The sequence below is a fragment of the Varanus komodoensis genome, unplaced genomic scaffold, assembly GCF_004798865.1.
Source record: "Varanus komodoensis strain SLA01 unplaced genomic scaffold, ASM479886v1 scaffold2, whole genome shotgun sequence".
NCBI lineage: Eukaryota > Metazoa > Chordata > Lepidosauria > Squamata > Varanidae > Varanus > Varanus komodoensis.
Window position 1 is genome coordinate 55,652,079 of NW_025335568.1, and position 17,220 is coordinate 55,669,298.

A 17,220-nucleotide genomic window follows, 5' to 3' on the forward strand; every position below is an offset into this window, starting at 1 on the left:
AGAAACTAAAAACAACGAATAAAACATTTTGTTTCTAAAGTAGCAAAGAACCAATGGGAAGTAGTGGACAAATCAAACAGCATTTCTATGATGTTATTAGTATTATTGCTCAAGCAGTGAACATGGGATCTTAGGAAGAGGAAGAGCTTAGAATCAAAGCTCTCAAAAGCTTACAATTGAAAATAGACAGTGGGGAACAAACAAAGGGGAAGTGACTGACAAAGCTAAGGTGGAAATTATGTGGGCAGATGCCATCGGGTGTACTTGATTAGTCTGGAATGAAAGTTAAGATGCTAAACCAAAGGTCACCCAAAAACTCCAGGAGTGAGGTGGGTAGTGTTCATATGTTCAGGTAGGCAGTTCCATGAAAAGCAGATGCACAAGGAAAAATGGCAATGTTGTTTAAAAGAGAAGAAAAGGGTGGTTGAGTAGGAGGAGTGAAGATCACCTAAGAAGAAATGCAAATGTGATCAGCAGCTTCCAAATGATTTAGTGATGCAACAATTGTTACAGATTCAGAAGGATCAACAAAATTCTACACTGAACTTGTATCGAGAGCTCAATTCCCTTCGTAGCAACGAACTCCCCATTCACAGGGGGTGGATGTGTTTTGTTTGGAACGACAGCAACATCTTTGTGTACGTGAGAGAACTGGATGGATTGGATCAAGTATTCATGATGATCCTGAATTTTGGAGTGGCAACCACAACAGATCTGCAGACTTTGGTTCCAGTCCTTCCCTCAGAAGCTATTGTAAGGCTAAGCACCAACTTCAGAAACAGTGGTAAAACTGTTAATACCAAAACAATCAAAACTGAAAAGGGTGAAGGACTCATTTTGGAATATAAGACAGGCAAGCCAGTCCACAAGATGAAAACTTTTGAAGAGAAGTGTTTTGTTGCAGAAAAAGCATGCTATTCCAGTGCATTCAATTTACTCTACATGAATTGCTAAGTTCCAATGTCTGCCTGTTCTAAATCCACAAGCTACATGTGATTTCTTTACAAAAGGGTGTCTGCTTGTTGGTAAACTTAATAAACTTTATCTCATTTGAATGTGTAGCACATCCTGCTTGTCATAACCACAGTCACTCTAAGCCATCTCTGTCCCCACTTAGTATAAGCCTTTGTGATATCTCTTATTAAAGATTACTTCCCTCTTTGAGCAGTAGATTGGAATATATTACCTCCATGGTCACTTCCAACCATAAATCTCTATGAAATTAAGGATTCTACCATACATCTGCACTACATTTTACCCCTTGCTTCATGAATTCTGCATCGCTAACAGATGTACCAAACACCACCAGAGTAGATTCTGTGAAGGTTTCCATGTAAGCCTGAGTTTGGAATGCAGCTAGAGTGTATCACCTCAGTCTTTCACCAACTGAACTTGTTATCAATTTGGTTCTGGGCTCAGTTCATGCTGCTGGATTTGACATTTAAGGCTGTAAATGGCCTGAGGTCCAGGTACTTTGGAATCATCTCTTCTTGTATGAACCTTTGCAGCAACCTCATCTCAGTACCAAGTACACTTCCTTTCAGTCAGATGTGGACATAAGAAGGGAGGACCTTCCCAAGTGTGGTGCTCACCTTGCCTGGGAAGGTTTGTCTTGCCCCAGTGCTGCCTGTTTGGGCAGGTGGTGATGGAAAAAAACAATTTTATTTCAGCAAGTGTTCTAATTTGGGTATTGTTTGTGAACCAAATTATGGAAACTTTGGTATGGTGAAATGTACTCAAACAAAGCAGAATAGAATTCACTCAAATAAGCACAGGTTTTATTTCGTTAAAATAAAGTTTGGAGGATTATAAACATGAGTATGACCAATTTTTCCCAGAATATGAATGAAATGATGCATGAATGACAATTTATAATTTGGTCATTGTTAGCCACAAGGTTAATTAATTTTAACCAGTTTCTCATATGGTAAAGTTGATTTTCCTCTGGCTTTAGCAATCAGGAGGAAAACTCCAGGTGTGCAGTCATTCCTGCTTGTCAAGTCTAAACTCGCTGTATACAAATGCTAGTTGTGTTGCAACCTGAAACAATTAAAAAAACAAAACAAACAACAATTGATTGTTAGAGAGCAACAGACTCTTCATAGTCTTTTGCACACTTCAAAGAGTATTACCAGCACTTTCCAGGTTCATTGCTGGTCTCTTTCCAATACTATCCGTGCTCCTGTAACATTTGGGATAATAATGTGGGTTCTCCTGCAGTCTGAAGAGTAATCATGAGTGCTTCCTGCTCAATTCTCTTTAGAAAATGGCAGCTGCTGTAATGGGCTTTTCACTGAGATCAGAAAAGCATCCTGTGAATTGAGCATTACTGTCAGGTATAACACAGCTTGTGACCAGAACAGCAGCAGCAACTCTGAAGCAGGTGTCATAAAAAGCTTTCAAAATTGCTTTGCTTCCTTTCACCAAAGCCAGGGGATGAAGTGTCTAGGGTATGTGTATGCATTCGATGTTAAGCAGGGAAGTTCATATCTCTCCTCTCACAATAGCCAAATACAAGTGCATGTAGAAAAATGCAATGAGGAAATATTTTTGTCTACTACTGTGTATGTTGAGATTTATAACTGGGTAGAAAACCTTGGCTTGGATCCAGCTTCAGTTCTGTCACATGAGAGCTTTATCTGGTGATCTTTGCTGATTTCTCCCTTACTCTGCAGCTCCAAGCACCTCCTCCCTCTTATTTCCAGAGGGTACCACAACCTTCCATTGCTGAGCATAGGGATAGTGTGGAAGAGGAGGGAATTGTTCATCACAACAACCTCCTTCACTTTGCCAGTGAGAGTTGCTCCCTATGAATGGAAGGAGCCCTGTCATCTACCAGTGGCAGTTTCTGGATCCAACCCACTTTAAAGAGTGTGGCATGGTTCTGATACACATTCAGAAGCCCATGACCATATTGCTACCATCAGTACTGGGTTACTGAATGGAAATGTGACTTAAAAAGCCCAAGTCTAACACACGAACCCAGTCAAAGCATATTGAACTGTATCAATCAGCTCTTCAAGTGCACGGAAGATGACTGAATTTACACTACTGCTCATCAGTTTCACCCACAGAAAAGATTTTTGGTGCTACTGAGAACAATTTAGCAAGAGCTGTAGCTGTTCAGCTCTGACTTGTGAATCAGGCTGTTCAGCTTGAGGAAACACAGAAATGACATCCCGTATGTTTATTCCTGTTAGACTTAGACCATGCATTTATTTACAAATACAGCAAATCTTTACATTGCTGCTATCCCATGTTTTACTTAGTGAACAGAAGAGCTTCTGTTCATGGAAGAGGCGATGAGCATTCAAATGAAAATGTTGGATGCTACCTACTTGACCTGAGCCTTTATTATAAAGTTTTTATTGTAGAGAGAAGTGCAGTGGTATTAGTTATGCAGATTGTCAGACTGTGCATAAAAAACATAGGAAGAGCCCTGCTGGATCAGAGCAAGGGTCCTTCTAGCTCTGCATTCAGTTCACACAGCATTAAACCAGCTGCCCACAGGGTCCTCTGAGCAGGATATCAGTGCAACAGCTCCCTCCTATGCAAGTGCCCCTGCAACTGGTGTACACAGGCATGCTGCCTCGGCTACTGGAGGAAGTCACCCCCCCCCATGAATTTGTTCAATCAACTTTTAAAGCTGTCCAAATTGGTGGCCATCACTACATTTCATGGAAGTGAATTCCACGGTTTTACTATGCACTTTGTGAAGAAATATTTTCTTTTATCTGTCCTGTATCTTCCACCAATCAGCTTCATGGGATGACCCCAGATTTTAGTATTACTGGAGATGGAGAAAAGTATCTTCCTATCTTCTTTCTGCATAATTCTGTATGCCTCTATCTCTCTTGCCTTATTTCTAAGCTAAACCATGTCAGCTGTTATAAACTTTCCTCATAGGTGAGTTGCTCCAGCTCCTTGATCCTTTTATAGTTGCTGTTTTCTGCACTTTTTCCAGCTCTACAATAATCCTGTTTTAGCTACACTAAGCAGAAGTGTACACAATATTCTAAATGCAGTTGCACCATAGATTTGTCCAAGGATGTACGGCACCAACAGCTTTATTTTCAAGTTCTTTTGAATTATCCTTAACATGGAATTTACCTTTTTCTTAGCACCTGTGCACTGGGTCAATATTTTCATTGAGTTGTCCATCACAACCTGTAGATCTCAACAGTTTATATTTGAAATTGGAATTTTTCACCTCAACGTGCATTACTTTACACTTGCTTAAACTGAACCATATTAGCTATTTTATGCTCATTCTCCCACTTCGGACAGATCTCTTTGGAGTGCTTTACAATCCATTTTTGTTTTAACCACCCTCAACAAATTTGGCTGCTTCACTGCTCATTCCTAATTCCAGAATGTTTACGAATTGGTTGAAAAGTCATGGCACCCATGGAAAATTCTGTTGGACCCTACTGTTTACATTCCACTAGTGGGATAAATTGTCATTTATTTCTATTCTCTCCTTTCTTTAATCTTTAATCAGTTATCAGTCTGTAAAAGGACTTCCCCTTTATTTCATGGTGGGTAGGTTTACTAAGGAGTCTTTGGTAAGGGACTTTTCAAAAATTTTTTGGAACTCCAAGTAAACCATGACTATCAGATCACCCCTGTTCATGTGTTTCTTGATGCTCTCAAATAACTTTAACAAGGTAGCGAGACAGGACATACCTTTGCAGAAATCATGCTAATTCATTTTCAGTAGGGCTTACTAATAACACTTTCAATTAATTTTGTAGAAGACAAGTTAACTAGACTGCAATTTCCTGGATCCTAAGTGGATCCCTTTAAAAAAAAAGTTATATTGGCAATTCTTCAGTGCTCTGGTACCGAGACTGATCGTAGGGAATATATTGAGATACGTACATATTTACATATATTACATATTTTTGGAAGAAGGTCCGCAATTTCATATTTGAGCCCTTTAAGAATTCTAAGATGGATATTTTCTACAGCTGGTAATGTATTCAATTTCAGCAGAACAAATATGAATTCCATGAACATACAGTGAAGCATTTGCTCTTCATCTTGTTGGCATTACTGTTGTCAAAACTCAGATTCTTTCTCTCACTCTGATCCCCACAGACTTCTACCTATGAATCCAATGATTCAGATCCACAGAGCACTTTTTGCTAATGAATGGATTCACCCTGTGCTCTACAAAGAGTTGCCTGATCTTTGTTTTGATCATGTATTATGTATGGTGTCAGAGCAATGCAATATGTGGCAAATCTGTAAAAATGATGCCACTGTGAGATGACGTCCTAGCATAACTTTGTGATGGGGAAACAGCAAGTCTTTCTTCAATAACATCATGGAAGACTGTTCTTCAGCTGGGAAGTCTGGATTTTGGCAGGAGGGATGTGTGTAAATAAGCAATGGTGGAGAAGTCTGAGAATAACTTGCAAATCTACAGAGCATCACAGATATTGCAGGCATGCTATTGTTAACTGGATTTGCAACAAACATACCTGATTTAAAGATGGAGCACAGTGGCTGCCTCCTGGTTGAATATCTAAGATAATATTAGGTGTCTGAAGTTCTGAAACAAAAAAAGAAGGCCAGGAGAATATGAGGGAAGCATGGGGCAGAAAGCATGTTCTTCCATACAGAAACAAGTATATTTTCTGGTAGTGGTGAAAGTGAATATTTTTCCTTAATGTTTTGGAATTTAATGACTGTTGTGAATGAAATACCTTCCTAAGGTTTTCTACCTCACTGTCTACTTCATTTTCACAAAAGGAGACCATTTCAAATCATACTCAAGCCAAAAATGTGATGTCCTAAGTTCTGTGATGGAACCCCTTCACATTGCACAGTTTATCACAAGCATACAGTTCTAGCTCCACCACCATCCCCATTTTTTGCAAACAGGAAGAACTAGGAAATTAATCTTGGTGGAATAAGTTTCACTTAATAGGCCAGAAGTTCTATAGCCAGACATGTGGCTTTGTGGTATCTTGTCCATGTCTAATATCACATGGGTTCAATTCAGTGCTGCTCACTGCCAGTGGGATGGGTACTGCTAATAGAAAGGTTTTTCCTTCCTTCTGGCAGCCCCCCCCCCCCCAAAAAAAATCTGTTCTAAAGGGTTATCATTCCTGGATGATCTTGTTATTGTGCTTAAGAACTCTTCACATATAGCTTTTTGTAATGATTCTGGACTGCATCATACACAGAAGCAGCATCATTTATGGATGTGTATGCACACAAAATATTGATTTTTATATGACTGCTGCTTATGGACAGCCTGATTTTATCTAAAGCACCAGGCTGAAGATGTCTGTCTCTCCCCCTCCTCCTGCCTTGGTTGCCTACTGCTTTGGAAGAAAAAAAGAGAGACCAATTAGCAAAGCCAAGAACTTCACCATTGGTGAGATCACTGCACCCTGGCAATCAGCATCAGCAGAGTATGCCAGTGAGCACAGTGGAGGAGGTGGTGGAAACTCTCAAAATCATGTCGCACCTGCTCCTTATTAACTGTTGCACTGAAGGCCAGTAGCAACAACTACTGTTGGACAACAAAGAACTTGGTTCTCCCCATTACCAGTTAATATCTAGCTAATATTTGGAGTGGGTGGGTATCTGTTAGGCTAGGGTTCTCTACGGAGTCTTTTTTATACATGCTTGGGAAATTCATTGGATAACCAACCTGGTGAGACAGATAAAATGAAATTCCTATTAGTGTGGTCATGCTGAAGAGGAGTGGCACCTGGTCCCTCTTCTACTTCTTCCTCAAATCACTTTGTCCCTGGCCGCCTTGCCAGCTTGGACAGATGGTGCTGTTGTTGCCGAGTACTGGGCCCACCACTCAAATCTAGGATTTAATTGTGGATGAGAAATCCAACTTGGAATGCATTACAACAACCTGGGAGGTGGGAGTGGGAGGGCTTAGTTTCTCTCAATTTGTGCCCTCCTGAGTATTGGATGCAGCACCAACATAGTCTGAGTTGTGGGACAGGGCCGCTGCTTTATTCTATAGGAATGTTATCTCCCTTTCCAGACTTCCTTCTATTCAAGCGCCAAACTTAAATGTTTTGCATTGAATAGCTGGGAGAACTGAGGATTCTGCTTGTGCACTGTGCACTCCACTGCCCATTTCTCTCTCTGCCTGCATTGACAGAGGTAGTCTAAGATTTGGTATTGAGGATTCTGGGAACTCTCAATTTCCATGCTGAGGCAACTGGATTTAGGGCAGTTCAGGACTTCATGGACACAGTGACAGTCATGGGACTGTCCCAGCATGTTATTGGCTCAATACATTAGGAAGACACGTTGATTTTTTCTCATCTGAGCAGGTGGATGGTGAGTTGAAAGTAGGAAATTTACACCAATTCCCCTTGTTATGGTCAGATCACTTCATGCTGGGGTTCAAACTCGGGGGGGGGGGTCACCTCCCCTAAGACATCAGGTTCATAGCTTGTGGGTAGTCTGGGATCTACCACTGTCATGGCACCGATGGTCTCAGTCATGGTCAGTGTCTTTAACAGCTCAGGCAAACATCCCAGCCACAAGCTTAGTTATACTAAGATTGCTTAGCTACAGTTATCAACATTCTGGTAACCTCTGCAGTGTACTATATGTGGAGCTCTCTTTGCAAATGGTCCAGGAACTAGAGCTGGTCCAAAGTGGTTGATATGACATTACACCAATGCTTTGTAATCTAAACTGGTTTACAGACTCAATTAAAAGTAGTAGTTTTAATTAGTAAAGACTTGAACTGCTTGGGGTTAGGTTACTTGAAGTATTACCTTCAGAGGTCCTTTTCTAGGTGCCTTGACAGTGGGTAACTATTAAGGAGAGGGTCTTTTCTGTGGTGGCACCCTGCTTGTGGAATGCCTTTCCCAGAGATGTCCATTTGGCACATATAATGTACTATTTCTGCTACTAAAAGAACCTGTTATTCTCCTAGGCTTTTCTGTTCTTCATTTTAAAAGAAACCTAAATCTGTTTTAAGATCTTTGCCCTGCTGCTGAATTTTGTTTTTTGTTTTAATTTGGGTTTATTCTGAAATTTTAAAATTTTCACATTATGTTTTATTAAGTAACTGTATTTTAAGTCTTGACTTGGGAGTTGCCCAGAGTGCTTTGGCTACTGTGCAAACTATACACATAGAAAATATGTATTGTGCTGGCCAGAATGATTCTGTTGAAGAGTATTTTGAAGTCAAGAATCAGTTAACCATTTATTGGACAAAATGGCTCATAACAATGATTTACAAGTGGGTTTTTCCACAAAGGCATAAATTCACATAAGTTCTAACTATTGGATCTACATCCTCTAATAAAAACACCAAAAGACTGATACTTCATGACAAGCAAGTCAAATCAATATAATAAGTATTTTGAATCAAATTTATAAAAATGACTTGATAGATTAAGGGCACAATCATAGGGCAACTAGGCACTGTTTCGATGGTCACAGAGAGGCTGTAGTCCCAGTTCCAAACTTGGAAACACATTCTGCAGTTGGAGCTGGGTTTTTTTTATCTCAGAGTTTCCTCCCTCTGCTCTCATAGCTGGTGTGGTTCTTTCCATGTTGGCTGAGGCTCCAAGGTCAGGAGAGCAGCTTTGGAGCTAGTACTGAGTTGGATTCAGCGGGAGGAGAGAAGTGAGTCTCAGCCTGAGATGCAATATATCCTGGCCACACCTTAGCCTGTCCTCCTTGTAAGCAGAGGCAAAACACTCAGAAATCTCTATCTTTTCTATTCCTTTCAGTGCAAGGCTAAAACCTTTTTATTTTCCCATTATTTTAATGTTTGATTAGGTTTAATGTGGGTTTGATTTTATTGGAATTATTTGGATGCTGTGCTTCATTTCATTTTATGCTACTTTTACTGTAAGGCTGTCCTGAGATGCTAGTGGTTGAATGGTATATAAAAGCTTTAAATTAATTAATCAATCTGAAATTGGCTTTAAATTAATTAATCAATCTGAAATTGGCTAAGTGTTCCTCAGGGTGGGAGATGCATAGTTGTGACCTTTGCTTCTGTAGTCCTCCTGCCCCCGTTCATTCAAGTTGCTGCTGCATGGTGCCACCCATGGATTTTTTGCTTTAAGGCTGAAATGTTTTATTGTATTCTATGTATGTTTTTACGCTGTTTTAGCAGTTGAAAGCCACCCAGAGAAACTTTGGGTTATGGGGTGGAATACAAATGGAATGAAATAAATGAAATAAAATAATAAATGTCACTGAAAACCTTACAGAACTATTTATGTTTAATGCTAACAATACTGGCCATTTCAAACCTATCTAACAATCTCCTTGGGAAATCAGATTAATCTATGGAGGTTGCAGATAGTATATTATATCCCAATTTCTTTGCACTGCATGCAATATATAACTAGTATTTATATATGCTCTCTTTTGACTTTGTATATTGTGATCTTGGATTTATTACTGTTGACCAACCTGAGTGCCATTTATTGGGTGAGAAGACAGGTTATAAATTAAATCAATACATAATGAACCTATGTTTCATACAATTTCAGAAATGTTATTTAAATCTTAGGATTTCTACTGTTACCTTTTTCATTTGTGCTGTTGGCTTGAGCATGATCTTTTACAGCTTTTCTAAGTTTACAGATGTATCTTAATAACCCTGCCAGAGGTACTCGTTGATCATTTTCAGAGACTGTGATAAAAACAGACGGATAATTCTAGAGAGAGAGAAAGAGAGAGAGAGAGAGTTGAAGAGCAAATGTCTGAGTTAGCAGGATGAAGTTACTGATGCCAATCTGTGCAGCCATTAATTTTTAACCTGATGGAAGTTGTTCTGCAATGTCAGCAGGAGAGAAGCATTAGGCAAATGTAATTATATGGATGAAGAAATCACCCGTGCCATAGCCATACTTGACGATTATGGGAAGATTTTATCTACGTTTTAGTAAACAGTTGTGCTTGCTTTTACTTAAAACTCCTCTATAAACTTCCTTTATGACTCAAGCTAGAAAGACACTCAAAGACAACTTGTCAGCTCCTCCTCCTCATGCTTAACACAACCAAAGGGCATGCTATGTTAAGGACTAATTTAACTTTTTCATCACCATTTAATTTTGCTCTCTTCCCTCTAACTTGTTAGTTTCTGGGTTCATATGCTGCCCTAAGCAATCAAATGTTCATAACTCACTATTTTGTTAAAAAATCTGGATAATTTGCAACTGCAGGTAGCACATCTGCTGTAAGTTCTGTCTCCTGTAAGTTTGGCTACCTGTCATTTTGTTTTGCCCCAACCCCATCAAAAGTTATCCCCCAACTTAGCTTTATGTGAGTGCAGGGGTGGGGGGGGGGACTTTGGATGGGGATTTTTTGGCTCAGCCCTAAATAAAACTTAAAACAGCTCTAATGGGTTTTCTTATCCATCCACTGACTGGCCCTTGCTTCAGCAAGGTTGCTACATCATGTGCCTCCAGATAATGTTCAGTGAATTAGACTTTTGCAGTCCTATTCTACTTGACTGGTGGTCAGTGGTTAGCAGCTGGTGGGATCCTCCCCATCAACTAAATCTAAAAAGGAGGTACTCTACAGATAAAAAAGCCGAGTATATAACTTATGAGGAGTGGGTCAAATGTTTTTGCTACTGCAGCTGTATAGAAAGAACAACTTTAGCAGATGACTGATGGGTATGTATACAACAACATCAGCTTACTGTGGTCTCTGGTGATATCGTAGGCTCTATTTCTTAATTAAAGATTATTTCCATGTAGAGCAAGTAATATATAAAATGGTCTGTTTTGTCTGGCTTCTCTACTATTGTGTTGGAAATTAACTAGTAATGTTAGGAATTATTATCACCTCATATTTCAAGTTTAAAATAGAGAAAGAATGGATGTTTATCTACTGTCACAAATATTCAAGTATACGTTTGTTGCACACTATACTATATTTATTAGAATTCAAATTTGTTCAGGCTAGTCTGATAAAAGACACTCAAATAGATGAGTTCAAAGACTCTTTGAACTGTACACTCACAGGTTGCTGTAGGATTCTGACGGTTCTTTAAGACATAGTCATAGTTCTAAAAGTGATGGCAAGCCCACCGCAGTTTCCTTATTCAAAATGGTGGCTGACGTGCTGTGGCACTTTGTGGATGAATTAATCCATGGTGGCTTACCATAATGTACAAACCAGTCCACCATGTTCAACAGGATTTACATCTAGTTAAGGATGTACAGGGTTGCATCCTAACTTACCTGCTCTCCTGTTGTAAAAATTGGGGATTTAATGCTTTAAAAAATATTATATTTTTATACTGCCCAGTAGCTGAAGCTCTGTGCTGTATTTTAAATCTTTGCACTACTGCTAGGATTTACTTTGGCTTTGACTCCTATTTTATACAGTAGTTTTAAACTGTTAAACTTTCATAGTGTATGGGGACTGATCTCACTGATTACTAAAACCTGTTTAAACTGTTTAAGAACTCTTCAAATCCAATAGCTTAGTTGTATCAAATGTGCTTTATGGCGTTAAGAGATGAGGTGATACCTGTGGCCTGATATTCTGATATGGACAGTAGCTTTTAATATATTTCTTGCAGTTTTCATCAACCAATGGATTTCCCCATTCTTCTTGTTCTTCAATAGTCAAGGGAAGATCAGGATCTAACATGGTATTTAAAACATCCAAGAAAGGGGCCTATCAGAAAAAAGCATAGAGGTTATCAAATATAAACCTACAAGTATTTTCTAGTGTATCTAACCAGTTTCTATATTTTTTGTCAGTGCAAGAAATTAATAGACTCTTCCTTGATATTAAAGATTAAGACTTGAGGAAAATATTTTCAGCACATAGCTGCTTGTAGGGCACAATCCCATGCAAGGATAGACAGAAAAGATGCCTACAAATCCCAGCATGATCCAGCTGCTATGCTTAAGAGTATGCTTTATTATGAGCTACGCTTTGTTATATGAATCTATAGTTTGTACAAATATGTCTTCATTTGTACTTGTATTGTGCATTGTGTAGCTATACCTGCACTGATCCAGTAAGGACAACACACTTGGGGTTCACTTTTCCCATTCCAGACAAGCAACCATTTCCTCTTCCTAACAGCTTGGACACCAACCTCATAGTAGTGTGAAGGCCATGTTGCTTCCCTGTTCCATTCTCACTGGAAATATGATTAAGGTTACCCAGGGCAATACAGCTTCTAGCCATCATCACTGCTACCCATTTGCTTGGTCTCTCCTTCTGGGCCAAATTCTCACCATAGTCAGAGTGAAAGGGCAAGGTAAGCAGAGATGGCCAGAATGCTCAGAGATGAACAGGAAGGGAAGCAGCAGGACCAGGGGTTGTTAGTGTCCCCTGTGCTACACGCAGCCCTGACTTAGGATGCAACTATGGAAATGGCAATTCAAACCAAATGTGTGGTCATTTTATTTCAGTCTGCTGCAGTCCTTGGCACTCCTGCTCAGCTCTCCTAAGTTCAAGGCTCCAGCTTCCTTTATGGAAGTGGCTGATCTCATATTTGGTTATCTTCTTCTTCTGCCTTCACTTCTACTAGCATTATTGTCCCCTCCAGTGCCTTCTCACAATGTGCCCAAAGCACAACAGCCTCAGTATGTCATTTTTGCTTCCAGGGAAAGTTCTGGCTTGCTTTGATCTAGGACCCACTTGTTCTTCTTTCTGTAAGTCCAGGTATTTGCAAAGGTTTCTGCCAGCACCATGTCTCCAATGCATCAATTTTCTTCCTGTCAAGTTTCTTCACTGTTCAGCTTTCACAATCATTGTGTGAAAGAAATACGAGAATGTGGATGATCTTGGCCCTGGTGTCTGATGAAATGATTTATAAAAGCGTGATTACAGAGGAGCACTGAGAAAACAAAAACCATGACTACATAAGAATTATGCAACTTATCAGTGAAAATATTGAAATTGTGAAAGGCTTTCCATACCTTTGCTCAATCATCAATTCAAAAGGAGTCTTCGGCTTAAAATTCGAAAACTGAGACTTGGAAGGTCAGCAATTAATGAATTAGAAAAGATTATAAAGTGCCATCATGCTTTTATACATTCTTCTTTCACTTTTATTGGGAGTCATTTCAAGTCTTTCCAACTTCTGTCAGTAATACAGTATCACCTGTATATCTGAAATTATTGATGCATCTTCTGCCAATTTTCGCTCCTCCTTCCTCAGATCCATCTCCTTATGGTATTTCTGTATAGTCATTGAACAGACAGGGAGATATAATGCACCCTGGTTTGGAACATTTGCCTAGAGATAACCATTCTGCTTCCCCATATTCTGTCCTAACAGTGGTTTCTTGTCCAGGATACAGGTCATGCATCAGGACGATCAGGTGCTAAGACATACTCATTTCTTTCAGGAACTTCCATAGCTTCTGATGATCCACAGAGTGAAAGGCTTTGCTGTAGCCCATAATGCATGGGTCCTCAAACTACGGCCCATAGGCCGGATCTGGCCTAGCATGCCCATTTATCCAGCCCACCTCAGAGGTTTCGGAGTCCCCATACCCACCGCTGCCCGCCTGGCTGGGTGGGTGGCGAGCCAACAGCTGGCCTGCTTGGAGATGGTTTTGGACTCACTCAGAGATCTCTGAAACCAGAGGACGATAGAGAGGAAGAAGGATGCTGAAAGGCGAGCGCTGCAGGATCCAGGCCGCGCCTGGGCATGGTGAGCACATGCAAGTGGGGGTGCCCAGAGGCGGGTGAGGGGCGCCTGGCGGGGAGCCGCAAGAGATGCCGGAGGGGGCAGGGTTGTGGAAAGGAGCATTTCCCCCTGCCTTGGGAATGGTTGCTCTACTGCTTCTGCTGGGACCAAAACCAAACACTGCCCCTATGAAGTTTACCAATGCTGCGCCCACAACTGCGAAGGAGGAAGGATGCGGAGGGCACGTTTGCAAGATCCAGTGCATGAAAACAAGTGTGGCATAGGAGGAGGCATTCAAAACGAAGACCTGCATCGGAGCCTTACCTCTGAGCAGGGCCACGGCTGCTGTGGGGCTGGGCTTTTCCTCGCCACCTTCCTAGAGGGCCAGGCTGAAGGTCTCTTTATATTTCCTTGGTGTTGCAACCGGGCTTTCCCCTCCTTCGTCCCTGCCCTTTCCCCTATTTATTTCAAAAAAAGTTGGTGAATTGAAAATCTTTTTTAGTGTAAAAGTGTGACCCCAAGAGGTGAGTTCCGGCACCTTTTTTTTTTTCTTTACAAAAAAGGCACTGGATAGTCCCTTGTTGGTCTTGTAGCATTCCTAACCAAGGTTTGAAGTTCCTTCTGATTGTTTGGGTCTTCTGGAAGAGTTTTGTTTTTTCCTCTTTTATTGTTCTCTACAATTTCTTTGTACTGGTATTATAATGGTTCTTTTTCTCTACTTGTCTTTACATTACAGTCACTGAAAAGTTACGTTCAGGATTTTGACCCTATTTCTGTCAGCTTTTGAATTTGCATCTTGCCTATCCTTAGGAGCTGTGTTTCTTCTGTCATTCATCTAGGTCTTCTATTTCTTTCTGCTCACTGAATTGTCTTTTTAATTTCTTCTTTGCCCACAGTTCTACTGGTTCACGGTCAATTGGTCAATAATGCAAATCTACCACTTCGCTCTACCACTTCACTTCTTTTGAGATTGTGATTTCCAGAGTGAAACAACATACGCTTTGTCTGACTGAAAATATCCCATTCCAGTCCACTTTAGTCCTCTCATGCCAAGAACTGTGATATTTGACTGTTACATATTTTGTTTTCTGGATTCCAGTATGCCTTGTTTCATACTTCTCACATTTCATGTTCCAACTGTAGGTGTTGTGCAGCACTGGACTTCACTTCGGCCTCTTGCATGTAAGCCACTAGTCTTACTTTCAGCTTTGATCTAGTTGAGTCATTAGCAACAGTGCTCTTCATACTTGTCCTCTGCTCACTGACTGCCTCCTGACCCAGAAGTCCCATTCTCTGGCACTATCTCATGTTTTACTATCGCATCTCATGTTTTTAATTGTTTCATCATAGGGTTTGCAATGTAAGAAATATTGAGAAGTAGCTTATCTTCTGCACAATGCTAACCATAGCTTGAGCATAACTGTCACTGTCTGTGAAAGATCTTCTGCCAGTATTACCTTGAACTACCAGTGCCACCCAGTAACTACCTTTCAGGAGTTGCTCTGCCCCCATCACAATTAGCAATATCCATTCTCTTATGTGGATATAATTGTTACTTCTGAAGAGAGTAGATGTGTCTTTGTCTGTTGTCTCAGCATTGACAATTCTGTCTTGGATGGCCCTGCCAGGAGATTAGCCTAGTGAGAGAGCGTGGACTCCTTGGCTTCCATGACACCTTGAATTGCTCTCATCACATTAATGTGTGCATCCATGAGCAGGAGTTTGGTCTTAAAGAGTGTAAAACAAATGAGAGAGTGGAGGGGAAGACAGGCAAAGCGACCAGGCTCATATATTCAGATATTGGCATTATTCTGAGACCAGCACCTCCTCTGCCTACTGTTTTACCTATAGTTCTTTCTGAATCACAGACTGGCAACTCTCTCTCTCTCTCTTTACAAAGAAGTCCTGAGAGAGATCTTTTCCAAATAGATCCAGGAAAAAAAGACTATCCTGAGTCTCACTGAATGAGATAAAATAGTAATAAACTCACTTGCAAAACCATAGCTCTCAGCAGGTGGGGATGATTATTGTAGAGGGCTCCTGCAAGAACTCCTCCAGCACTCAGAGTCATCAGGGCTGTATGCATTGGCTGAGAATATCCCATATCATGTAACAACCTTATGCAGGCCTCAAGGTCTTGGATACCATTGTGCTTCTTCATCATGCAGCCCTCTTTATGCCATCCCAGTCCTAACTCTCCTCCACCTCTGAAAATCAAAACAGATATATTTTTAAATCTGGGAAATTGTATGCATCTCTCAGACTTTACCATCTGACTGTCTGATGCATAACCCATATCATGGATTAAAAAGTGCTCTTAGTACTGAGAGCTAGTATGGCTTAGTGGTTAAGTGTGTGGGACTGGGACTCAGGAATTCTGAGTTAAAGTCCTCACTCATCTATGGAACAAACTGGGAACAAACTGCGTGACTTTGGATCATTCATAGACTCTCAGCCTCAGACTCTCATAGACTCTCTCTACTTCACAGGGTTGTTGTTGTGGGGATAAGACTGAGCAGGAGACCTATGTAAGCCATCTTGAGTTCCTTGGAAAGGAATATAGGTAGGGCATAAATATAATAAATAAATATTAGGAAGAATATGGAGAAACAGGAAAGATTCCCTGTAGACAGAGGCATCAGACAAGAATATATTTTATCTCCCTATCTGTACTATTTGAAGGCTTTGGAACAGAAGCTGCTGCCTGCTGGAGCCATGCTGCTCTGTCAACCAGCTCTTTGTGGCCAGGAGCTGAGGAAGAATCTGAAGGATATGAAAGAGAAGACCAGATTCACTAAGTCTTCCTGTGAAAGGGACTGGACATTCAGTGTGGTGTTTTACAAAGGCCTGTGGGCTGAGTATTAGTTCCTGGTTGAGGTATAATGAATAAGAAGCAAGGTGGAGGGTAAGTTGAGGAGCTCTAACGCCAGTACTTTCAATTCTCCCTTCCGGTAAAGAAGGCAAACAGATTATGACTTTTGGGGCTCCCTGAGCCTAGTGGGAAAGAGCGGAGGATATTCCAACCAGAAGGTAGAGGCAGTGGAGCAAGAGAACACTGGTGTGGTAGTGGCCACACTCCAGTTACACTCCCTTTATGTTTTGTGGAACACCAAATGCCAAAGGAAAAGAGAGGTGGCAAAGTGAGAGAGAGTGCCTAGCTTTCCTTTGCCAGCCAAGCACTGTGGCCAATTGGCAGATGAAGGGTTTTACTAGTGTTTTACTAGGGAGCTTGCACCTGTAGTGGGAGGAGAAACTATCATCTAAGGAAAAGCGTCTGCTACGAATGACCCACCTCCTTGCCTGTTTACCTTCCACCCTTCTATCAACATCAATATTGGTCTCTCCCAGTGGCTTTTCTGCCTGTTGGACTCATATCTAACAGCCTGCCATTCTGTGTAGCATGGCTGTTTATGTGTGAGACTGTTTATGGGTGCGAGTGTGCAGATGTTATTATGTGAGGGAACAATTACGACTGAGAAAATCTTGATAGAGATAGGTTTTGCAAGCTGTACCCTTTAGATATAACTCCAGCTATCTATTTTCATTTTCGTTTAATTCAGTTCATTTTCCAAAAATTTGTCATTGAGTTATGAGGC

The 17,220-nt window shown here is 40.7% G+C and overlaps 2 protein-coding genes across 6 annotated transcripts in view; one reads left to right on the plus strand and one right to left on the minus strand.

The window, feature by feature from the left end:
• Positions 1-13,621, plus strand: part of SLC3A1 (solute carrier family 3 member 1) — a 37,585-nt gene extending 23,964 nt beyond the window's left edge. Inside the window, exon 10 of one of the 2 annotated variants that reach the window (XM_044429059.1) lies at positions 13,341-13,621. In XM_044429059.1, coding sequence (XP_044284994.1) covers positions 13,341-13,352 — 12 coding nt within the window. In that variant the 3' untranslated portion in view covers positions 13,353-13,621. Of the gene's footprint in view, positions 1-513; positions 1,165-13,340 lie in introns of those variants that run through there. The other variant, XM_044429058.1, reaches the window with a different exon arrangement.
• Positions 1-17,220, minus strand: part of PREPL (prolyl endopeptidase like) — a 52,465-nt gene that overhangs the window by 3,703 nt on the left and 31,542 nt on the right. The window contains exons 11-15 of one of the 4 annotated variants that reach the window (XM_044429056.1): positions 15,615-15,831; positions 11,500-11,649; positions 9,542-9,674; positions 5,487-5,557; positions 1,757-2,040 (exon numbers count right to left, since the gene is read on the minus strand). In XM_044429056.1, the coding sequence (XP_044284991.1) occupies positions 1,984-2,040; positions 5,487-5,557; positions 9,542-9,674; positions 11,500-11,649; positions 15,615-15,831 (628 nt within the window). In that variant the 3' untranslated portion in view covers positions 1,757-1,983. The other 3 variants (XR_006414606.1, XM_044429055.1, XM_044429057.1) reach the window with 3 other exon arrangements.